Source organism: Lithobates pipiens, unplaced genomic scaffold (genome assembly GCF_037356315.1).
Source record: "Lithobates pipiens isolate NorthernLeopardFrog02 unplaced genomic scaffold, aLitPip1_a1.2 Scaffold_16, whole genome shotgun sequence".
Classification (NCBI taxonomy): Eukaryota; Metazoa; Chordata; class Amphibia; order Anura; family Ranidae; genus Lithobates; species Lithobates pipiens.
Window position 1 is genome coordinate 586,996,077 of NW_027507748.1, and position 26,272 is coordinate 587,022,348.

Consider the following 26,272-nt stretch of genomic DNA (forward strand, 5'->3'; position numbering starts at 1 on the left):
TCTACATTTTATTATGCTCTGCCTGAAAGTTAGCTATTACCCAAGTGTGGAGAAGAGTATGTAAGCCTTGATGGTGTATACTTCTTTTCTATTTTTTTTAAGTGTCTAAATATATGTTTCTTTTTCAGGATTATCCATCTGTGGGACATCTTTCCCAGATACTCACAGCTGCCAACATCCAGCCTATATTTGCAGTTACCAGCACTGTCCTATCAACCTATCAGGTAAATACATGTTTTTCATTACTACTACCTTTATATTCTTTGAATAACCAGATTAGTAAAAGTAGAGCTTAGTGGTAGAAGAACAGAAGTGTAAGGGCTTTATTCACATTAGTGGCACTGCTTACCGCCTTCTGAAAAGTGAAGGGCGGTATAGCAGCGGCTGACAGGCATTCAGGAGGAGCTATTGCTGCCTCCCGAATACTTGCTCTTTTTGTTTTTGTACTTTAAATTGCTGAATGTCAATTTTACAGTGGGGACTGTCCTGCAACTACTAGCCAAGCGTTTGGCTGGTGGCTGTGGTGTGTTGAACTCTATGGGCGAGTCTGACAGGAGGTGCCGCCGGTCCAACTCTACACCCCAATCGTCATAAAACCATGGCACAGCTGTCTGAAAGAAACCTTAAAGGGGTTGTAAAGGTAATTTTTTTATTTTCTACATAGGTTCCTATAAGCTAGTGCATTGTTGGTTCACTTATCTTTTCCTTCGATTTCCCTTCTAAATGTTTTTTTTTCTTTGTTTTCTTTGTCTAAATTTCTCACTTCCTGTTTCACCCCAGTAAGCTGTTCAGTAAGCTGTTCTGGCTGACTAACCACTAGCTCGGATGATGGTGAGAAGTTTACTGAGGAGAAACAGGAAGTGAGATATTCAGACAAAGCAAAAAAACATTTAGAAGGTAAATCAAAGGAAAAGGTAAGTGAACCAACAATGCCCTACCTTAAAGGAACCTATGTAGAAAATAAAAAATTTACCTTTACAACCGTAAGTGTGAAAGTCCAACAACTTGCCACAAAAAAAAATCATCAGCACAAATTGTTGTTTTAAGACCTCTCCTCCCTGTAACTATAATGATTCCATTGACTTAATCACAAATTCCTATGGTTATGGAGGTTTGCAGGGACACTATGGGGTCAAAAAGCAAATGTGGAGGATCCCAAAGAGAGTAGGATTGTGATATAATAGCTTAGTGGGCTTATATAATCATGGTACATAGGGGGGTTATTTTCTCCTTTTTTATTTATTATATCTTTGTAGGAGCTGAGTGATTTGATCCCTAAATCTGCAGTTGGAGAACTGACCGAGGATTCCAGCAATGTGGTTAATTTAATATCTCAAGCCTACAATGTAAGCAGTTTTTAATTTGTTAAAGCGTTAAAGCTGATCTCCAAACAGCATAAAAAACATACAGCTACTGATCATTTGTAGTAATGTATTTTTGGATTAAGTAGAATTGTCTTCCTGTGCTACACCACAGCTTCTTACAGTCTGAAAAATGCCGCTTGTAAGAATATGGAGAAGATGTGGTGGGTTTTCCTAACCCATTGTCATGTTTTTCTGCTATACTTTGCACTGGCAATCTGCCATAATGACAAAAGACACCCAACATCTCCCTTGTTCATACAGTGGCCATTTTTCATACAGCGGATATTGTGATTAGTTTACAAACCTCCTCTCTTAACGTTATAAATAATTATATCTGTACCAAAGGTTACACTTTAAGACCATTCTCAGTAATTTGTTCAAATGCTTAGCACCAGTGACCAATCTGATCTTAGCTTTTATAAATTCAGGATGAATTATTAATTATTAATTATTAGGACTAATTATTTGCTGCACTTTTTTTTTTACCTTAATTCTTATTTTTTTCTTATTTTCCAGAGTTTATCCTCCACAGTAAACCTAGAACATGTAAATTTACCAAAAGGAATTCACATCTCTTATGATTCTCGCTGTCCTGACCTTGTTAGTGAGGGACAACCAAGAGGGCAGTGTTCTGGCGTCAAAATTAACCAAATGGTAAGTGATAACTTTATGCTTGAATGGTTTATTCCAGTATGTGGGGGTTATACGAAGTATAAAAACCTTATGCATATCTAATACACTGCCAGGAAGACTGATAATAGCATGTGGATGGAAGTGGGATGTAAAATTGTGGACTGTTCGATAAGTCAAGCAGAACAGATTTGTTAACTTGTGGGTGAATATTGGTGGGCCAGATGTCCCAGTGTGGTATTTTTCCACATCTCTGAAATGAAGCTTGGTTCCCACCTCCTCCATACCATGGTGTCTTACTTGATTAATCAAGCTTTAAAAATTTTACTCTTTGTGTTAGGAAGTGATAGGTAGGGATGAGCTTGATGTTCTAGTTGAATGTAAGTTCAGCTTGAACATTGGGTGTTTGCCCGTTTGCTGAACAGCGAGCAATATGGAGCATTCGCAGGAAATTTGAGCGCTGCATAACACCCCATAACGCACTGCGAGATCGCAGTGTATTAGTGTCTGATGACTGGCCAAAGCATGCACCTGACCTGCATGCTTTGGCCAATTACAGCACTCTGCAGAGAGAGCCATAATTGGCCAAAGGCAGGGTGCCAATCATAGCTCAGGGGGACTAAGTCCACGCCACACACTATATAAGGCTGCTTACATAGCGTCCGTGTATAGTGCGTGACTGTGGACGGGGATAGATTGAGCTAGATTAGGCAGGCAGGTTAGTTAGTTGCAGTGTATGTGATATATATATATATATATATACAGTCAGTCTAGTGTGTGTGTGTGTGTATATATATATATATATATATATATATATATATATATATATATATATATATATATATATATATATATATACTGTATACTCTACATTTAGCATTTAGCATAGAATATATGTTCAGTGTATACTCTATATTCAGGCAGCACAGGCTGTGTATTTGATTATATATATAATATAATATATATATAATATATGTATGTGTGTATATATATATATATATGTATGTGTGTGTGTATATATATATATATATATATATATGTGTGTGTGTGTATACACACTCTGCGTTCAGTGAAGCCTATATATATATATATATATATATATATATATATATATATATATATATAGTACATTTGGTGGTATACAATTTCTAATACACTTCAGGCAGTGTACACAGTATATAATACTATAATACAGTGTGTACAGTTTCTAATACACTTCTACACTTTAGGTGATGTACACAGTATATAATATAGTGTGTACAGTTTCTAATACAGTGCAGGCGGTGTACACAGTATATAATACAGTGTAATGTGATGTGAAAAGAAAAAATCCCCATCGTGTCTGTAAGGCCATCAAGGAGAGGCAGACGCTCACAGGCCACTAAAAGAGGGCAAACAGCCTCTGTGTCAGTCAACAGTGGTGGTCATGTACATGGTACATCCTCTGTAGGAGGCTGTGGGGCACGTTTGTCCTTTTTTTCTGCTGCTGGCCATGTTATTGAGCCACAACATGCAGAAGTGTTGGTGGAATGGATAATGAAGCCGTCCTCATCCTCGGTTATCCAGGCTCATAGTAGTTTGCCTTCCAATTCAGCTGTCAAAGCAGCATATTCCCCTGGCTCCTTGTCCACAGTTACTCTTTCCGTAGCCCCACCATCATGCACGTAGGAGTCCCCAATCTCCTGGTGCTGTACAACGTATTTCTTTCGGTCAGAGGAAGAGCGGTGGAGAAGGTGGCCGGCTGACCAATGCCTTTAAACTATTTTTCAGTCCTCACCGCCAAGGTCTGATCCAGCAACCATTGCCAGCGTCTGCATTATATGGTACAGGAATATCTAGGGGCAGGAGCAGACTTGGGGACCTTTTCAACATAGCATCCACCTGGTTACTGGGTCTTGAGTTTGGACCATTGGCCAGAACTTGCTAAATATGCAATTGAGCTACTGTCCTGTCTTGCATTCAGCATGCTTTCTGAAAGCACATTCAGTGCTGCTGGAGGGTTTGTAATGGATCAAAGAATGTGCCTGTCCACAGACTTTGTTGATAGGCAAATATTTATAAAAAAAAATAATCAGTCCTGGATCAGCAGCTATCAAGCACCTGATGCTGATGTAACTGATTGAATTTGCTAAGGATATGGGAAGACTGCCTATGCTGCATATCCTATTCCTGCTCAATCATGATGATGCTAGCTTCCAACAATATTTTTGGTTTAGGGCACCACCACCACCCAAGGCCCAATTTTTCTGCCCCTGTTTAACAGGAGCATGTAATTACAATTTGTGAAATTATATTTAACAGCAAGGCCAGTTCCTGCACCCAACAAGAGTAACTGTGAGGGGTTACTGTGTTCTGCCACCACCAACACCTAAGGCCCAATTCTTTTGCAGAGTATATAGTGCAGTCCATATAGTATATATACTACAGTTCAGAGTATATAGTGCAGTCCGTATAGTATATATACTGCAGTTCAAAGTATATAGTGCAGTCCGTATAGTATATATACTGCAGTTCAAAGTATATAGTGCAGTCAGTGTAGTATACAGTGGTGTGAAAAAGTGTTTGCCCCCTTCCTCATTTCCTGTTCCTTTGCATGTTTGTCACACTTAAGTGTTTCGGAACATCAAACCAATTTAAACAATAGTCAAGGACAACACAAGTAAACACAAAATGCAATTTGTAAATGAAGGTGTTTATTATTAAAGGTGAAAAAAAATCCAAACCATCATGGCCCTGTGTGAAAAAGTGATTGCCCCCTAAACCTAATAACTGGTTGGGCCACCCTTAGCAGCAACAACTGCAACCAAGCGTTTGCGATAACGTGCAATGAGGCTTTTACAGCGTCCTGGAGGAATTTTGGCCCACTCATCTTTGCAGAATTGTCCTAATTCAGTTACATTAGAGGGTTTTCGAGCATGAACGGCCTTTTTAAGGTCATACCACAACATCTCAATAGGATTCAGGTCAGGACTTTGGCTAGGCCACTCCAAAGTCTTCATTTTGTTTTTCTTCAGCCATTCGGTGGTGGACTTGCTGGTGTGTTTAGGATCATTGTCCTGCTGCAGAACCCAAGTTCGTTTCAGCTTGAGTACACGAACAGATGGTCGGACATTCTCCTTCAGGATCTCTTGGTAGACAGCAGAATTCATAGTTCCTTTTATCACGGCAAGTCTTCCAGGTCCTGAAGCAGCAAAACAGCCCCAGACCATCACACTACCACCACCATATTTTAATGTTGGTATAATGTTCTTTTTATGAAATGCAGTGTTCCTTCTACGCCAGATATACTTGGACACACACCTTCCAAAGAGTTCCACTTTTGTCTCATCTGTCCACAGAATGTTGTCCCAAAAGTCTTGGGGATCATCAAGAGGTGTTGTGGAGAAATTGAGACGATGTTCTTTTTGCTCAGCAGTGGTTTTCTCCTTGGAACTCTGCCATGCAGGCCATTTTTGCCCAGTCTTTTCCTGATGGTGGAGGCATGAACGCTGACCTTAACTGAGGCAAGTGAGGCCTGCAGTTCCTTGGACGTTGTTGTGGGGTCTTTTGTGACCTCTTGGATGAGTCGTCGCTGCGCTCTTGGGGTAATTTTGGGCGGCCGGCCACTCCTGGGAAGGTTCACCACTGTTCCATGTCTTCGCCATTTGTGGATAATGGCTCTCACTGTGGTTCGCTGGATTCCCAAAGCTTTGGAAATGGCTTTATAACCCTTTCCAGACTGATAGATCTCAATTACTTTCTTTCTCAATTGTTCCTGAATTTCTTTGGGTCTCGGCATGATGTGTAGCTTTTAAGGATCTTCTGGTGGACCTTACTGTGTCAAGCAGCTCCTATTTAAGTGATGCCTTAATTGTGAACAGGTGTGGCAATAATCAGGCCTGGGTGTGGCTAGAGAAATTGAACTCAGGTGTGGACAACCACAGTTATAGTATGTTTTAACAAGGGGGGCAATCACTTTTTCACACAGGGCCATGATGGTTTGGATTTTTTTTCACCTTTAATAATAAACACCTTCATTTACAAATTGCATTTTGTGTTTACTTGTGTTGTCCTTGACTATTGTTTAAATTGGTTTGATGTTCCGAAACACTTAAGTGTGACAAACATGCAAAGGAACAGGAAATGAGGAAGGGGGCAAACACTTTTTCACACCACTGTATATATATATATATATATATATATATAATATAGTGCAGTGTACAACATATAAAAGCGTATTGAAGTGGTTAAGGGGAGCCCTTTTTTCAGGAGCCCTGCTCCTGAAAAAACGGTTGTTTTAAAAACTTTTTTTTGCATTGATACATGTCCCCTGGGGCAGGACCCAGGTCCCCAAACACTTTTTATGGCAATAACTTGCATATAAGCCTTTAAAATTAGCACTTTTGATTTTTTACGTTCGTGTCCCATAGATTTTAATGGTGTTCGCACACATTTTTTGTCTGTTTGCAAGTTCTGGTGCGAACGAACCGGGTGGTGTTTCGGCTCATCCCTAGTGATGTCCGCTTGTATCTGAGAAAATGGCAACAATCTTACTCCTCCAAAGAGTTATAGTACTGGTGTTTGGGACAGCCAACTAAAATCTATAACATTATCATCTATGGGTAGACTGACCTTTTCCTGTGTGTAGGAACATATAATCTAAAGACACATTCTATAAGGCATGATACCGTGTATTTCCATGCAGGTAGATTTTGATGTGACATTATGGATAGATGAGAAGATCTGCCAGGATGGAAGACAGAGCTTCCATCTAAGGGTGCTTGGATTCAGCGAGGAGCTGAGTGTGGACGTTGAGCCAGTATGTGACTGTAACTGTAATGACGAAGAGATTTTATCCAACCACTGCAATCAGGGACTTGGGAACTACAGCTGTGGAGTTTGCAGGTAATTAGGAATTCTTACTCTCCTTAGAATGATGCATGACCTTGTACTAAATTCTGGCATGATATTTATTTATTCACACATTAATTTATGCTGTAAGCTCAGCCAGACACAATAGGAATTAGGTTACAGATGGAGAAGTAGTGGATCTCTCAGCATGAATTTTAGATTGAGTGAGATTGAGAGGCATGCTGCCTAGACACACCACAACATTACATTTGTTACCTTCGGATATAAAAACACCAACAGAACATCAATATATTTTAATGGTAAGTTTGTATCTGCATACAGATAGACTGTAAGCTGCTTTAGGGGCCGGGAGATCAGCACTGGTGATTTTCATTCCAGAAATCAATAGACATGTGCAGAGTAAAATATTTTGTTTCGGAATTTTGTTTTCGTCTGAAAAATTAATTTATTTAGTTACTCCCGAAATTCGTTTTTATCTATTTCGTTTTTCATTCAAAAATTGCATTAGTCCAAAAATCCACATGAATTATGGTCGAATCTGTCTTTGAAGGCTTATGATGTCTGTCGAATGTATAAAGAAGATTCGACGGAGCTAGTATATAGCATACTTCGTGGGAAATTTAGAACCCTATTAAAGTCTATGGGACTCCAATGTTCAAAATCTAAAGTACTCATTTTAAAGGCTAATATGCAAGTTACTGTCCTAAAAAGTGTTTGGGGACCTGGGTCCTGCCCCAGGGGAAATGTATCAATGCAAAAAGTTTTCAAAACGGCCATTTTTTCGGGAGCAGTGATTTTAATAATGATTAAAATGAAACAATAAAAGTGTAATATTCCTTTAAATTTCGTATGGGGGGGGGGGGGGGGGGTGTCTATAATATGCCTGTGAAGGGGCGCATGTTTCTGGTGCTTAGAACTGTCCCTGCACAAAGTGTCATTTATGCAGGAAAAAAAGTCCTTTAAAATCACTCGCAGCTATTATGAATTGTCGGCACAGTAATACAGAGAACACTCATTGAAAGTCATTGATAAAAAAATAAATAAAAAAAAAGCGTGGGGTTCCCCCAAATTCAATTACCAGGCCCTTCAGGTCTGGTATGGATATTAAGGGGAACCCTGCGTCAAATTAAAAAAAAAATTGACGTGGGGTTCCCCCTAAATATCCATACCAGACCCTTCAGGTCTGGTATGGATATTAAGGGGAACCCCACATCAAATTTAAAAAAAAATTGACGTGGGGACCCCCTAAAATCCATACCAGACCCTTTATCCGAGCACGCAACCTGGCAGGCCACAGGAAAAGAGGGGGGACGAGAGAGCGCCCCCCTCCCTCCTGAACCGTACCAGGCCACATGCCCTCAACATTTGGAGGATGCTTTGGGAGTCTGTGACCCCTCAAAGCACCTTGTCCCCATGTTGATGAGGAGAAGGGCCTCATCCCCACAACCGTGGCTGGTGGTTGTGGGGGTCTGCGGGCGGGGGGCTTATCAGAATCTGGAAGCCCCCTTTAACAAGGGGACCCCCAGATCCCGGCCCCCCCCTGTTTGAAATGGTAAGGGGGTACAAAAGTACCCCTACATTTCACAAAGAAAGTGTAAAAAATAGTTAAATAAGACAAACGCACTTTTGAAAAATTCCTTTATTAAAAAAAAAAAAAAAAGATTCCAGCGGTGGTAATCCACTCTTGCTATCCAGCGACGGACGATCATCTCTCCGGGGTCCAACGATGGTTGATCTGAATCAGCGCAGCGAATCCATCCATTTTCTGTCTCCACTGAGGAGACACTGTGGAGATTCCGGCGGCCTGACGTTTGTTATATGCGGAGGGCGGGGCCACCGGTCACCTGACCCCGCCCCCCTCTGACGCAAGGGGGAAACCCGGGTTTCCCCGTGACGTATGGGTGACCCCGCCCCCTCTGATGTAACGGAAACCTGCCTGTGTTACATCAGAGGGGGGCGGGGTCACCCATACGTCACGGGGAAACCCGGGTTTCACCTTGCGTCGGAGGGGGGCGGGGTCAGGTTACGGGTGGCCCCACCCTCCGCATATAACAAACGTCAAGCCGCCGGAATCCCCACAGTGTCTCCTCCGTGGAGACAGAAGATGGATGGATTCGCTGCGCTGGATCAGATCATCCATCACTGGACCCCGGAGATCCGTCGCTGGATAGCAAGAGTGGATTACCACCACTGGAATCTTTTTTTTTTTTTTTTTTTTTTTTTTAATAAAGGAATTTTTCAAAAGTGTGTTTGTCTTATTTAACAATTTTTTACACTTTCTTTGTGAAATGGTTACCATTTCAAACAGGGGGCCAGATATGGGGGTCCCCTTGTTAAAGGGGGCTTCCAGATTCTAATAAGCCCCCCCCCCCGCCCGCAGACCCCCACAACCACCGGCCACGGTTGTGGGGATGAGGCCCTTCTCCTCATCAACATGGGGACAAGGTGCTTTGAGGGGTCACAGACCCCCAAAGCATCCTCCCAATGTTGAGGGCATGTGGCCTGGTACGGTTCAGGAGGGAGGGGGGCCGCTCTCTCGTCCCCCCTCTTTTCCTGCGGCCTGCCAGGTTGCGTGCTCGGATAAAGGGTCTCTTATGGATTTTTAGGGGGACCCCCACGTAAAAAAAATTTAATTTGACGCAGGGTTCCCCTTAATATGCATTCCAGACCTGAAGGTCCTGGTAATTGAATTTGGGGGACCCCCACGCTTTTTATTTATTTATTTATTTATTTTTTATTTTTTATCGATGACTTTCAATGACTGTTCTTTGTATTACGGAGCCGACAATTCATAATAGCTGCAAGTGATTTTAAAGGGCTTTTTTTCCTGCATAAATGACACTTTGTGCAGGGACAGTTCTAAGCACCAGAAACATGAGCCACTTCACAGGCATACTATAGACACCCCCCCCCCCCTACGAAATTTAAAGGAATATTACACTTTTATTGTTTCACTTTGATCATTATTAAAATCACTGCTCCCGAAAAAATGGCAGTTTTTAAAACTTTTTTTTGCATTGATACATGTCCCCTGGGGCAGGACCCGGGTCCCCAAACACTTTTTAGGACAGTAACTTGCAGAATCTTTTCTCTCTGTCAAATCTTTTTTCTCTGTCGAATATTTTCTCTATATAATCTTGGACTAATAGAGGTAAGGTTAGGCACATTCGACCACAGGTTCTATAGACACAGATTGTTATTGTCAGAGTCACTTCGAAACTCATATTCTATATCGAACTGTTGTAACAACTAAAACGAAAATAAAGCATTTATTTATGTCGGATCTTTCGTTTTTCGGATTCTGTGCTTTCGTTATCGTTTGTCAAAACGAAAAAGAAAATAGCTGAATTTCGGACGAAAATGCATTCGGACAAAAACGAATGCACATGTCTAGAAATCAATGACCTATGTCTAAGGCCCCCGTCAAACACTAATCCTCCTTGTAACCTTAACACTAACTTTCACCCTCTCTTAACACTCACACCACCCTGCGCCCCATAAACCAACCCCTTTATTGCATAATCAACTCCCCTTCTCCAGGGCCCTCTGCACTGGTAACACATGAATTCCCATTCTGAACCAGCACTTCCAGCACTAATGTTCTGAATCAAGGATCTCATGGTTTGTAAACTTCACATCATCAATACAATCAGCTGGGAAAAGTATTAAATTGCTACGCTCATGTTCAGTATCATATAAGAATGATATCATTCAAAGTGTGCAAAATATGAAATACATAGAAAATATTCTACTATTACAGCCATTTCTGTGTTGCTGTAGTTCCATAGTTAAATGCTATGTTTTTTTGCAGCTGCGTCGAAGGGTATAAGGGAAAGCACTGCGAATGTCCAAAAAACAAGTATGATTCAGAGGAAGACTGCATTATGCAAGGCTCACTGCTGCCCTGTAATGGGCATGGAAGGTGTGAATGCGGACAGTGCACATGTGACAAAAATTTCCGGGGAATGTTTTGCGAGTGTGATGATACCAGCTGTGAGAGACACGACGGCCAGCTTTGTGGAGGTATTTTAAAATCCAGATACAGACTTTAAAAAAAAGTTAGTGAAAATTAGTAATTCAATCAAAACGTAAATGTGTTAGCAAGATATATAGAGCCATGCATTGCAGTAGTGTGGTAAAATACGCTTTTTAATGCAAGCCAACAGAATGAATTCAGCCTAAACACAGACATTAATAGATATGGAAATCAATAACTATTATTATTTTTAATTTCATGTTCAGGTCTTTCCAGAGGGGTCTGCAACTGTGGAAACTGCACATGCAACTCAAATTACATGGGCAATGCCTGCGAATGCAGTTTGGAGACCAAAGAATGTGAGACACCAGGTGGAAAGATATGCAGTGGTCACGGAACCTGTATATGTAACAAATGTGTCTGTGAAAGTGGATACCAATCCAGTGACAAGTGTAGTGAATGCTTTCAGTGTAAGACCCCATGCCAGATATACAGGTAAGATTATGGTGAAGGTAAACTAGTAATGCAAACTATATGGCCTGCCAATCCACAATTCAGCGATCAATTAAAACCATCATCCAAGAGGAAAGATGGAAAGTGAATGCCAGAAGAGCTTTCTTGGTATAAACATACATGATTAATCCACGCAAGCTCTAAAATGTATGGCTTATGGAAGAAAAAGGGGGGCAAGATGACAGCTCTAAAAATAAATCTTGGGCAAAGCAGCAGCCACTATTTCCTCCAAGGTCAGTATGTTAGAAATGTCTACAGCCCGATGACTTAATTGCGTTTAACATCTTAACCACTTAAGCCCCAGACCATTTGGCTGGCCAAAGACCAGACCACTTGTTGCGATTCGGCATTCCGTCGCTTTAACTGCACGGTTGTGCGACGTGGCTTCCAAACAAAATTGACGACTTTTTTTTCCCACAAATAGAGATTTCTTTTGGTGGTATTTGATCACCTCTGCGGTTTTTATATTTTGCGCTATAAACAAAAAAAGTGCCAATTTTCAAAAAAAAAAACACATTATTTTTAACTTTTTGTTATAATAAATATCCCCCACAAATATATAAACAAAAATTTTTTTACCTCAGTTTAGGCCAATACGTATTCTACATATTTTTGGTAAAAAAAAAAAAAGAACGCAATAAGTGTATATTGATTGGTTTGCGCAAAAGTTATAGCGCCTACAAAATAGGGGATAGAGTTATGGCATTTTTCTTAATAATTTTTTTTTTTTACTAGTAATGACAGCGATCAGCGATTTTTATCATGACTGCGACGTTATGGCGGACACATCGGACAATTTTGATACATTTTTGGGACCATTGGCATTAATACAGCGATCAGTGCGATTAAAATTGCATTGATTACTGTAAAAATGTGAAGGGGTTAACACTAGGGGAGGGGTTAATATGTATCCTATTTTGTGTTCTAACTGAAGGGGGGGATGGGACTGTGCAGGGAGACTAACAGATCGCTGTCCATACTCTGTATGGACAGACGATCTGTCAGTTCCCTGCTCAGAGAACTGGAAACTGTGTGTTTACACACACAGCTGCCGGTTCTCCTCGTGCCCAGAGTGATCGCGGGAGCCAGCAGCGATCAAGATTGCCTGGCACTCACATCGGATCGGGGAGCAAGCGCGCCCCCTAGTGGCCGTTTATGCTACCGACGTAGCATAATGGCGGTTTGAGCAGCCGAGCCATGCTGCCGCAGTGCAACTGCGGCGGCTGGTCGGCATGGGGTTAAAGAGGAAGTAAACCCTCTCTAAAAAAAAAAAAAAAAACACCCTGCAAGACCAAAGGCATAATGAGCTAGTACTGTATGCATAGCATAGCACTGACATCCACCAATAAAGACATTGTGACATTTGAATAACTGCTTTTAGGATTTAGCCCACTGCTCTTGAGAGGAGTACTGAGGCCAGGTGTTGTGATGTTTACAGAAAGCTATGTACAGCAGCCTGCTGGCCCCTCCCACTAGCCATGTGTTGCCTGCATTTCAGTAGTACAGAGACCTAGTGAACAATGGGTTTAAAAAAAAAAAGGTATGTTAGGAAAATAGGGATATTTCATTCATTAAAAAATTCATTAGCATGTTTATACAGGGAGAAAGGAGTTATAAGGGAAGGCAAAATATAAGAGGATTAAAGTTCAGCTTTAGGGATCCATGAGTTTACACACTATATTACCAAAGTATTGGGACTCCTGCCTTTATACACACATGAACTTTAATGGCATCCCAGTCTCAGTCTATAGGGTTTAATATTGAATTGGCCCACCCTTTGCAGCTATAACAGCTTCAACTCTTCTAGGAAGGCTGTCCACAAGGTTTAGGAGTGTGTCTATGGAATGTTTGACCATACTTCCAGAAGTGCATGTGTGAGGTCAGGCACTTGTGTGGACGAAAGGGCCTGGCTCACAGTCTCTGCTCTAATTCATCACAAAGGTGTTCTATTGGGTTAAGGTGGGGACTCTGTGCAGGTCAGTCATGTTTCTCCACCCAAAACTCACTCATCCATGTCTTTATGGACCTTGCTTTGTGCACTGGTCCAAATCATTTGGTGGAGGGGGGATTATGGTGAGGGGTTGTTTTTCAGGGGTTGTGCTTGGCCCCTTAGTTTCAGTGAAGGGAACTCTTAAGACGTCAGCATACCAAGATATATTGAACGATTTCATGCTCCTAACATTGTGGGAACATTTTGGGGATGGCCCCTTCCTGTGAACAAATTAAGGTCCATAAAGACATAGATGAGTCCTGACCTCAACCTAATAGAACACCTTTGGAATTAAATAGAGTGGAGACTGCGAGCCAGGCCTTCTCCTCCACATCCAGTGCCTGACCTCACAAATGCACTTCTGGAAGAATGGTCAAACATTACCATACACACACTCCTAAACCTTGTGGACGGCCTTCCCAGAAGAGTTGAAGCTGTTATAGCTGCAAAGGGTGGGCCAACTCAATATTGAACCCTATGGACTAAGACTGGGATGCCGTTAGAGTTCATGTGCGTGTAAAGGCAGGCATCCCAATACTTTTGGTGATATAGTGTATGTGGTGCCTGGTGTTTGTTCCACCAATAATATCAAGAGAGACTGTCGATCAGATTTCATTTAGCTGAGAGACCAAATGTGTTGCTTGCGCAAAGATTACACTTTGTTTGTTTAATGGCTTTATGAAACAACTAATTTCCTGTGTTGGTTAGGCACTCTGTGTGTGGTTTTCTGCAGCAGCAAACTTTTGTCGCCTTGCTGCAGAGTATGTATGTAACAGATAAGCTATGCAGGCATCACTTGTGCTGTGACCTCCTTATACCTTATAATCACATTGCATACTTGCCCACAGGAATAAGGGCACTGGGGGACTACCAAGAGTGGAACCCCCAACCTGATTATTCTTTTTGAATATTGTGTTTGGCAACACTCAGGGAAAATACTTCTGTTTGTACATTTTATTGGATTGTAGCACTAATGTGTGGTTTCCACAGCTTATAAAGAGTGTCCCGGAGCAAAATGACAGAAGAAATAGGCGCAGGGACGGCATGACTGTGCTGGACTGCACAGTTGCCGTTTTAAATAGTTTGGACACTTTTTAAGAGAGGGAGAGGGGAGGAACTGGGGGCGGAGCCTGGGCTAGTGAAGTGAAAAGGTTAGGGGAAGTGACGTGCAGTCACAGAGCGGAGGAGGAAACGTTTCCCACCCACCCGCCCTAAAGTAGGGGTTAGGTAATTGGAAGTTGTGTGGTAAGGCAGCTCTTTGGGTTGCTGGGAGAGGAGATCCGAGAAGTACATGTGTAAAAACATGCTGTACCCATCCATGTGATGGGAGTGGTTTATGGTACTTCCAGGTACAGGGGGTACATGAAAGGGTTAAAAGGGGTAGGTCACTGCTAGGTTTGATAACACCTCCGAGTCAGGGGATTCCGACTGGAGGCATAAGGTTGAAATTAAAATAGGTGGTAGCAATGACCAGTGGGGGGGCATTTTCCCCCCCAAACACGAACCAGTTTAAAAGTTGAAAGTGTTGGTAATGTTAATTTATGTTATTTATTAAAGTTTATATTTGTTAATAAAATAAGGTCGGTTGGCCATTTACTTCAAAGCCTAGTTGGGTCTTTTGTAAAGAGGGGTTTGGAGGGTGGTATCTGGTCATGGGATAGTAGGCATTAGGTTACTGGGCCTAAGTCCTACAAGGTCATGTTTGCTACTATGGTGCTCCCTTACTTTACCATTGCACTTCTGCATTTTGTACTTTTGTACTGTAAAAATGTAATAAAAAAGATTGGAAATGACAATATATTTCATGCTATATATACAAATATATATTTTACTGATTTTAAGTTTAACAAATATGTTCATATCATGTGGATTTCTTCTTGTAGAGACTGCGCAGAATGCAAGGCATTCAATTCTGGACCAATGACAGATAACTGCACCGTCCCCTGTTCTCATGTTATTATCACCTTTGAAGAAGACTCAGCATCTGGAAGGAAGGAAACCAAGGACTGGTGTTCAGGGAAAGACATCACGTTTGCTGTGACCCATACCGATGAGGCCGGACGCGTACATATTCTTGTGAAGAAAAGAGAAGGTGATAACGAAAAGTGTATATTTAAAAAAAAATTAAAAGCCTGAGGCCAAAAAAATACTTACTCAATTTGGCAATGGCAAAGAAACAGGGGTGAAATTTTGTTCTAACTGTCCAAACACATGGCAACAAGCAGTAGCCAAAATCTATGCAAACCATACATCTCAGTTTGTGCTGTCCTTACAATGCATGTTGGCCAGCTTGTTCCTGAAATGGGGGGTACCATCAAAGTACAACAGAATGCTAGGACAGTATAGCAAAGGTATCTTGGCATCAAGCTTTATGACTTCAGTGCCAATATGCAGTCAGATGCTAAACTGGGATTTTAATTTTACTCTTGCTTACATACTATTGATGGGTTTATACATAAGTGAGGCGTTGGTTAAATCTCACAGTAAATATCACTAAAGCAACCTCTATATATTTCTGCCCTGTAGTTATATTTTTTTACCCAGTGCAAATATGCTCTTCTATTGGACTGTAATATACAAGAAGTAATGTGGTTATTGGCATATGTAATACATAATTGTAAGAATATAGTTTTTATCGCAAAGTATCAAAGACCTATATTTCAGCATTACAATGAAAATAATTTTTGTCTTGTTACAGAGATTAAAGATCAGACAAAAAGTCTAATACTGGGACTGGTTTTGGGAATTGCATTCTTTGGCCTCCTCCTAATTGTTTTGTATCGAATCATCGTGGAGATGTATGACCGGCAGGAATACAATCGGTTCCTGACAGCACGGAGTACTGAGCAATGGAATGAGGTTAGAAACTTAACAACAAACAGATGAATAAATCCTAGCCCACCTTAAGAGATATTAGCAAAATCAGGTGCTACAATGCTAAATAGGGATACAATCCTAAAAATCCCCAAATGTAATACCCAATAAGATAAGCATAGGATTAGCACGTAATAAATGAAAATGTGCATTTAATGGATTCTAGTATAGAAGCATACAATAAATAAAGCCAAATTAATCTACATAGTACATTAGTGTGAGTGAGCAGCAGAGAATGGGGTTTCACCCTTAAATGTTTGTATTGAGACCTTGCACCTCTTTGCCTGGCATTGGGTTGACATATTGAGGGTAATGTGCTCACTCTCTCACTGACAATTTTGACAGCATTCTACAACCCGAATTCCAAAAAAGTTGGAAAATAGAAAGATATCAAGTGTTTAAACTGAGAAAATTTACCATTTTAGGGAAAAAAAAGGTCATTTTGAAATTGATGGCAGCAACACATCTCAAAATAAGTTGGGAACGGATCAGTAATATGTTTGAGTATAAGAAGAGCATTCTGCAGTCAGAGTGTCTCAGAAGTAAAGATGGACAGAGGTTCACTAACTTGTGAAAAGCGGTGTCTAAAATGTCAGAATAATGTTCCTTAGCGTAAAATTGCAAAGACTTTAAATATATTATCTACAGTACATAATATCGTCAAAAGATTCAAAGAATCTGGAGAAGTCTCTGAGCACAAGGGATAAGGCCGAAATGCAATATCAGATGCCCATGATCTTCTGGCCCTCAGACGGCACTGCATTAAAAATGGGCATGATTCTGTGATGCACATCACTGCATGGGCTCAGGAATAATTCCAAAAATCAGTCTGTGAACACGGTTTGTTGTGCCATCCAAAAAGGTAAAGCTCTATCATGCAACGAATAAGCAATATATGAATGTAGCACCCTCTACCTAAAGGTAGGTGCTAAAGTAGTATTTTTCTAGCTGCAGGGCTCAGGTGCAGGTATATTTAGCCAGGCCTGTGCAGAAGAGGAATGGAGGAGCCGCTAGGAAGGAGTCCTAGGGAACGATCTTCATCTCCCTGAGAAAGTATCACGTTTCTGTGACCGGGGAACACAAGACTTGCATGTTGGAGAAGATCACATAGAAGAAGTAGCAGTAAAGTGGTGGAAGTAGATCAGCGTTCTGTGACCGCGGAACACAGGACAGCATGAACAGAAGTGAACAGGCTTGGAACAGTAGTTCTATCTTATGCCATGTGCCAAGTCATCAGGAGGGGAAATCCTGTGTGTGCACATTGGTAGTAACTTCCAGAGACTATGAGGCTGTTGAATTCTCTGAGCCATGGAAGATAGGCGATATAAGCCTTTGGCTCTCTGATATGTAACAGGAAAACCACATCAGTCTAGAGGGGAATAATTCAGAGTGATTCTTCTTGTTCCAACTGGAAGCATTGAGTAGTAAATCTTCAGTCAGATATGTCAAGTAACAGAAGAAGCAATAGTCTGCAGTGAGGATTCTACAGGGAAAAATCCATATACTAGGCCAAGGCCATGGATGATACCCTTCAATATACAAAACCTATATGGGCATCTCATACCTCCCTTGTTTTCATTCAAGTTATATCCCATCAATAAAGAGGAATAAAACCAAATCATTGACTGTTTAATGTCTTTACATGGTGCGTGGGAGGTCAGCAGCAGGGTGATTGGCGGATTGCTATAACCAACTCAGCAGCCCTTACGAGGGTACCACTACATGAACATTATCTGAACATTATCCAAAAACGCCAATGCCTTCTCTGGGCCAAAGCTCATTGGTCTACTGCAAAGCAAAAAACTGTTCTGTGGTCAGACAAATTGAAATTTGACATTTTTTTTGGCAACAAAGGATGCCATTTCTTTATAACTAAAGAGGAGAGGGACATTTCAGCACTCAGTTCAAAAGCCTGCATCTCCGATAGTATTGGAGTGCATTAGTGCTTAAGGAATGGACAGCTTGCACATCTGGAAAGGCACCATTGATGCTGAAAGATATTCCCAGGTTTTAGAGCAGCATATGCTCCCATGCAGGTCAGGTGCCTGCTTTGGCCAATCAGCAGCCGTCAATGCACTGCAATCTCGCAGTGCATTATGGGGCACTCGGCGGCGGGCAAACTTGCTGGGAGTGCCCCATATGTTCGTTTGTTCTACAAACGAACAGGTGATGTTCGAGTTGAACTTACGTTTGACTCGAAAATCAAGCCCATCCCTACTGTTGAGCAGTTCGAATCTTATATCGGGCAAGACTGGGACAGCATTCCTCTCCAGAAACTGGTCTCCTCATTTCCCGGATATTTAACCACGTGCCCTCTGGAAGGTTTTACCTCTTTCACAAACGGACCATTTTTGCTATTTGGCACTGTGCTAATTTAACTGACAATTGTGTGGTCACGCAACACTGTATGCAAATGAGATTTATATCATTTTTTTTTCACACAAATAGAGCTTTCTTTTGGTGGTATTTGATCACCACAGTTTTTTTCTGTTTTTTTCTTTATTATATAATCGAAAAAAAAGGCCAAAAATTCTAAAAAAAAAAACAATATTCTTTACTTTCTGACATAAAATATATCCAATAAAACAAAATGTCTTTGGTGAAAAAAAAAGAGTGTTATTTGGTTTACGTGACAGTTATAGCATCTACAAACTATGGTATATATACTGGATATTTTTTATACTAGTAATGGTGGTAATCAGCAACGTCTAGCAATCCTACACTGACATCAATAGTGCCACTAATACAATTATCTGTGCTAATATTGTACACTGTCATTGTACTAATGACACTGGCTGGGAAGGGGTTAACATCTAGGGACAATCAAGGGGTTAACTGTATGCCTAACAATGTTTAATGTGTGCTGCTTTTTCTAAGCAATCTTGTTGTTTTTTTCCCTGCTTTATAACACGGAGCTCTCTTCCGTAAATGAAGGAGCCGATCAGTGGGTCCTGGCGATTAATCTTTGGCCAGGACCCACTGATTGGCTTGTACTGTAACAAATTACAGCATAGCCGGGGTGGCAGGCACACGCCTTACCCAGAAGCACTGATCACATACCAGATACGTGATCCAGCGCCCTGCAGCATGTTCATGAGGCGGTCCGCAAGCAATTAAAGGGAGTTGTTAAAAGCAGAGGGGATGCTACACTGTGATAAACATCGCCCTGTCCCAACTTTTCTGAGAGGTGTTGCTGCCATCAATTTTTAAAATTAGCTTATTTTTGTACATTTTCTCAGTTTAAATATTTTGATATGTTTTCTATTTTCTATTGTGAATAAAATATGGGTTTATGATTTTTTTCAAATCATTGCATTCTGTTTTTATGTAGATTTTACACAACGCCCCAACTTTTTTTGGAATTGGGGTTATATTTGCTTTACTGGTGAACTGAGTTTCTGGGTGTTAGGCCATTTTTATTTTATTTTTTTTATAAAACTTTTGAAATGATATCTAGTTGCAAAATTTCTAATAAGAAACACAGGACTAGCACACAATATATGAAAATATGCATTCAATACAGTCCAGTATAACATGCCTTAATTCCACGAATTGGAGCAACATACAATAAAGTCACTTTAATATAAATAGTACATGAAAGTGAGCACATTACCCTCAATATGGCAACCCAATGGTGTTACTGGTAACTTACCTGAGTGGCAGAAATTACTCATTGCTCAAGGAACCCTAGCAACTTCTGGCGGAATCCTGGTTGAGAAAGACTGATCTACATGAATGCTCCCATTATCTTTCCTTTGTGGTTGCTTCTTGTTTTCAAAATGCACTTTGCCCTTCTGTTCCAACTGGTAATTTAAGCTAGCCATAGACAGAGCAAATTTCACTCCTTGAGTGACACCGTCGGCACTCACCCAACACCCTTTCTCTAAAAAATTGAAAGAGCTGGGCGGAACATTGGCGGCCAAAAAACACCTACATCCAATCAGATGCAGGCATCATTTGGGTATTTTGACAAACCTGCAGTACCGGCTGTCAGAACACAATAGCTGCAGTGATAGATTTGTTCATCCTGTTTAGTGTGGATGAAGGAATCTAATAGATTTTTTTGTTCAATCCACAGGCTGAATAAAAAAAATCTATGTATAAGGCTAGCTTTAGTAGGAGGCATTTTTTTCATGCATGCAATGACCGGCAAAAATTAACAACGGGAAAAGAGAATAAAGAAGCGTGAGTTCAAACACCCTATAAAAGAAGGATTGAGGATGTTCTAAATTTTCATCAATACATATGTGTATCACCTTCCTGAGTTACGAATAGTACTGAATGTAAATTGCAGGATAAATTTTAAATGTTCTTCCATAGATAGAGTTGCATAAGAAGTTCCTTCCCTCTTGGAAAAAATAGGAATTTTGACATACCTGTACATTCAATATCTTAGAGTACAGTGTAGGACACAGGAATTGAGTCTTAGGCTATGGGTTATAGGCTGCCACCTTCAGGTGATTGGACACTGGCAAAAGAGTTGCTGAGACTGCCCCCCTGAGTATTCAAATAACCCTGGCCACTTGTGAGCCTCAAATTTTTTAGCAAGCAATAAGGAGATCACAGAGAAAAGAGGAGAGGGACCTGTTTCCTATACTCCAAGATATGAAATTCATGTGTACCTCAAAATTCCTGTTATCCTAAATATACAGTACAGCACACTATGGGATGTCTCCAATAAATAATTTGGGGGGAGGGAGGGCTAGGTAGGTCAATGGACCCAAACCCGACAGTTGACAGCAGAAGTACCTTGTAGCCAAAGCATGCATCCGCAAAGGCTCAAATGCCAACCTGCCAAAAAATATTTAGAAAATGGTAACAGAGTATTCGGTGCAACCTGTGAGAAAAGACAGATTCTAGATACTTTAAAAATTCCAAAAACACTGACATCTCTGGGAGAATGGGCTCATGTAGAAAAGGAGGGACTTGTTTCAGGAAGGATAAAGCCTGGTCAAAAAAAAGGCAAAATAACCACCTAGGAAATAGATGCCAGTTTCTAAGAGATGGTGTGACAGGTAGCATCAAATGACAGTCCTGACCCCATGCAAAAGGTAAATTGTAGGTAGGGCAGCTGTAGGAATCTAGGACCAGAATGGTAAGCCATGCAACAAATATGGAGACCCAAAGGAATCAGATCCAACAGCTGGCAAGAGCTTAACCCTAGTACCAGAGGCAGGCTGGGTAGTGGGCACAGGACCATTAGAGTCAGGCAGGGCAGGGCAGGGCACCAGATCATCAGAGGCAGGCTGGGTAGCATACACCAGATCAGACTGGGCTGGAGTAGCAGGCATTGGACTAAGCAGGGCTGGAACAGCAGGTCTGGAGGCAGCAATTGGCACAGGATTACCCTTCCACACTGGGAACCACAGGTTATCCAGGTCCTGATACTCAAAGTAAAAAGTCTCCAAGGCACCCTGAGGTATGCATTCAGAGTGTGATTAAAGTTAATCTTAAAGCGGAGGGCCGGTTTTGAAAAAAAAAAAAAATTAAAAGTCAGCAGCTGCAAACACTGTAGCCGCTGACTTTTAATAAGCACACTTACCTGTCCAGGGCGCCCGCGATGTCGGCCGCCCGAGGTTGACCTGTCCCTTAGTCTCGGTCCCGGCACCGCCATTTTGGGTAAGGGAAATAGGCAGTGGAGCCTTACGGCTTCACTGTCCGTTTCCTACTGCGCATGCGCGAGTCGCGCAGCGCTTTGTGAATGGGACGCGCTGTGTTCTGGGACACACAGTTCCCAGAACACAGCGTGACCCATTACCCAGAAGACGCCGCATGGAGGAGAGAAGAAAGAAGATCTCCGCAGAGGAGGAAGAGGCAGATTAGGATGATGTGCCTAGCAACAGGCATTTTTGGTAAGTAAAAAAAAAAATTTTTTTTTCATTTTTTTTTTTTGTGATTTTTTTTCAAATTTTTAATGTATTTTCTTTTTTCAGGGTGGCCCTCCACTTTAATTTAAAATGATATGTATCACTAATCTGGTTCTCCCTCTTCTAACATATTCGAAAGGTATTTTCAGGGGGCTGGTACCTTTTTGCACTAGGAGCAAGTCGAGAGTTCAGAACTTTGACACCCCCCAACCTCCTGGAACAAATCACATTATATATAGCTCTACCCACCCATGTGCTGTAGATGTGGACATTTTGGGGTTAATGTATTAAAACTGTAAAATGCTACATCTGGCGCAGCTTCTAACTTCAGATTATTCAGTTAAGCTTTGAAAAAAAAATTAAGCAAAACGACCACTTTGTGTTGATACCAAAAGGAAAATCTTGAGGGGAGAGGATATATATTTTAGCTATAAATGTGGACAACTTCTACGGGATGATACAGAACATTTATTTTCATAATATTTAAATATTTTCTGAGAAATATGCACCTTGTTTGTAATCTAGTTTGCAATTAACTCATTCATGGGCTGTGGGTGTGTACAATCTGTGCGTAAACATATTGTAGCAAAACCTCTTTATTTGCAATATTCCATGTTTGGAGGATACGCCCTCTGGTGGTAATTTAGAGCAACTACTATAAGAAATATTAGTTGACTCTCTCTCTTAAATGAGAAGTATGGGCAAAGCTCGAGATCCACCCAGACGTCTTACCAGCAGCTGCCTCAGCCTCTCAGCACGCTGCTCTGTGCTCAGAGTGGACCAGAGAACTGAGCGATCTTTGAGCAGTCTTTGATCACTCAGTTCTCGGTGTAGAGGCGGCAGGGGGACAGATGCAGAGGATCAATGCTTCACCTACAGAGGCAAGTATGATTGTTTATTTTTGTTCAAATCTCACACTTCTCTTTAAATCTCTGATCTGGGACATTTTTTGAACAGTACATGTGAAAAAAAGATTTTTTTATTTATGAACTTTGAATTAGTGAGGGCAACAATTTCTCTGAAATTTTGCAATACATTGTAATATTGACAAGGGACATCTATTAATAGTATATTGATTATGAGTTGGGAAGAGTGTTTTTGCTACAGTGCCGTGAAAAAGTATTCATACCCCTTGAAATTTTCCACATTTTGTCATGTTACAACAAAAAATGTAAATGTATTTTATCTGGATTTTATGTGATAGATAGACCAACATAAAGTGACACATAATTGTGAAGTGGAAGTAAAATGATAAATGATTTTCAAACCTTTTTTATAAATATGTGAAAAGTGTGGCGTCCATTTGCATTCAGCCCCCCTGAGTCAATACTTTATAGACCACCTTTCCCTGCAATTACAGCTGCAAGTCTTTTTGGGTATTTCTCTACCAGCTTTGCACATCTAAAGAGTGAAATTCTTGCCTATTCTTTGCAAAATAGCTTAAACTGTCAGATTGGATAGAGAGCATCTGTAAACAGCAATTTTCAAGTCTTGCCACAGATTCTCAATTGGTTTTAGGTCTGGACTAGGGATGAGCCGAACACCCCCCGGTTCGGTTCGCACCAGAACTTTCGAACGGACCCCAAATTCGTACGAACGTTAGAACCCCATTGAAGTCTATGGGACTCGAACGTTCGAAATGAAAAGTGCTAATTTTAATGGCCAATATGCAAGATACTGTCCTAAAAAGGGTTTGGGGACCTGGCTCCTGCCCCAGGGGACATGGGTCAATGCCTAAAATGTTTTTAAAAATGTCCGTTTTGGCGGGAGCACTGATTTTAATGACGATTAAAGTGAAAAAAAAGTGAAATATTCCTTTAAATATGGTGCCTGGGGGGTGTCTGTAGTATGCCTGTGAAGTGCCACGTGTTTCCCGTGTTTAGAACAGTCCCTGCACAAAATGACATTAAACGGAAATAACACCATTTAAAACTGCTTGCGGTTTTAATGTTATATCTGGTTCCTGCAATATGGTTGAAAATCATTGAGAAAAATGGCATGGGTAGCCCTCCCTGCCCATTACCAGCCCCTTTAGGTCTTGTACGCATATTAAGGGGAACCCCGTATCCATATTAAAAAAAGGAAATGCGTGTGGCCCCCAGGCCCTATATACTCAGAACAGCAGTATACAGGCGGTGCAAACAAGACAGGGACTGTGTAGGTTTGTTGTGTTAAGTTGAATCTGTTTGTAATTTTCAACTGGTACATTTTTAAAGTGTAGCTCCAGTCAAAAAAACTATTTTTAAGCTTTTTGGAAAACATAGGGAAGGGTTATCACCCCTGTATAATTTGTTTTGTCGTCCATCTTTTTTCATCTCACTTGCTGTTGTCTCCTTCCGTTTGCAAGTAGGAGATGTTTGTAAATTGGATGTTTGAAAGTAGGGGCCTGCCCTATATGCTCTGCAGAAATGGCGGAACAAGGTGTTGGTTTTGCCACAACATTGTAAGCCCTCAAAGTGACTCTTGGTGGGCGCTGGAGCGCCCTGCTGTGAACGATTATATCAAGAATTGTAATTACATGCCATTGTTGAACAGTGGTAGAAAAATTGACCTTTGGTGGTTGTGGTGCTGGTGCCACAACACTATAAGTCCTCACCGTTACTCTGGGTGGGCACAGGAAGGGGCCCTCCTGTGAAATATTATATCAAGAATTGTAATTACATGTCCCTGTTAAACAGGGGCAGAAAAATTTGGCCTTAGGCACTGCTGCTGGTGCCACCACACTGCAACCTCTTCCATATACTCTAGTTTTATTGCAGGAATTAGCCCTGCTGCAAAGCATTGCATCAAAAATTGTAATTAAACGCCCCTGTTAAACAGGGGCAGAAAAATTGGGCCTTAGGCACTGGTGCTGGTGCCACCACACTGCAACCTCTTCCATATACTCTAGTTTTAATGCAGGAATTAGCCCTGCTGCAAAGCATTGCATCAAAAATTGTAATTAAACGCCCCTGTTAAACAGGGGCAGAAAAATTGGGCCTTAGGCACTGGTGCTGGTGCCACCACACTGCAACCTCTCCCATATACTCTTGTTTGATTGCAGGAATTAGCCCTGCTGCAAAGCATTGCATCAAAAATTGTACTTAAATGCCCCTGTTAAACAGGGGCAGAAAAATTGGGCTGATGGCATCAACCAGAACCAGAAATGTTCTTCCAACATATCAGCGGAGGAGGAAGAGGATAGACAATCAACATAACAGGACAGTCACTCAGCATCAGCATAGGCAGTCTTGAAGGGATGTGATATTTCAAAAAAAATTATTCTGTTACATCAGCTTCAGGTGCTTGGTAGCTGTGGGTGATCCAAGACTGATTCATCTTGATGAAGGTCAGTCGATCAACTGATTCGGTGGACAGGCGCACCCTGTGATCGGTAACAAAGCCACCAGCAGCACTGAAGGTGCGTTCCGAAAGAACGCTGGATGCAGGACAGGCCAGTAGCTCAATTGCATACTGTGCAAGCTCTGGCCAGTGATCCATCCTCAAGACCCAGTAAGCCAGAGGATTTTCGGTGGGAAAGGTGTCCAAGTCTGACCTTGCCCCTAGGTATTCCTGCACCATGTAAATCAGACGCTGGCGATGGGTGCTGGAACCGATCATACCTTGGGGCTGCGGACTAAAAAATTGTCTGAAAGCATCAGTCAGACGGCCACCTTCTCCACCGCTCCTTCTGACCGATGCCTCAGCAACACGTTGTCCAGGACCAGGAGTTTGTAACCTCCCAGTCTCTGGGAACACGTTGCACAGACCTTTCTGCAAGGCCTCCCGGAGATGTCTCATCCTCTGCTCCCTCTGCGATGGCAAGATAAGGTCGGCAACCTTACCCTTGTACCGTGGATCAAGGAGAGTGGCCAGCCAGTAATGGTCCCTCTCCTTGATCCGAAGAATACGAGGATCCTTCCGCAGGCTTTGCAGGATCAGGGAGGCCATGCAGCGTAGGTTAGCTGAGGCATTCGGTCCGGAGTCCTCTGGGTCACTAAGGACAACATGATCCGCAGCTACCTCCTCCCAGCCACGTACAAGTCCACGTGTTTCTTGGGACTGTAAATCATCCCTACAAGACTGCTGCTGATGCTGAGTGCCAGCCTCCACCTCCATGCTGACACAATCATCCTCCTCCTCCTCTTCCTCCTCCTCATCCTCTTCCTGTGTGATGGGTGGCACAGCAGGAACACTGTCTGGATAAAGGGGACCTTGAGAGGCAAGG

The 26,272-nt window shown here is 41.6% G+C and overlaps 1 protein-coding gene across 1 annotated transcript in view; it reads left to right on the forward strand.

The window, feature by feature from the left end:
• The window catches only part of ITGB7 (integrin subunit beta 7), a 132,686-nt gene that overhangs the window by 95,150 nt on the left and 11,264 nt on the right, over positions 1–26,272 (forward strand). Inside the window, exons 9-16 of the mRNA XM_077483870.1 lie at positions 129–224; positions 1,257–1,346; positions 1,881–2,018; positions 6,679–6,878; positions 10,657–10,868; positions 11,088–11,316; positions 15,208–15,416; positions 16,023–16,183. Of these exons, the coding sequence (XP_077339996.1) occupies positions 129–224; positions 1,257–1,346; positions 1,881–2,018; positions 6,679–6,878; positions 10,657–10,868; positions 11,088–11,316; positions 15,208–15,416; positions 16,023–16,183 (1,335 nt within the window). The remainder of the gene's footprint in view (positions 1–128; positions 225–1,256; positions 1,347–1,880; positions 2,019–6,678; positions 6,879–10,656; positions 10,869–11,087; positions 11,317–15,207; positions 15,417–16,022; positions 16,184–26,272) is intronic.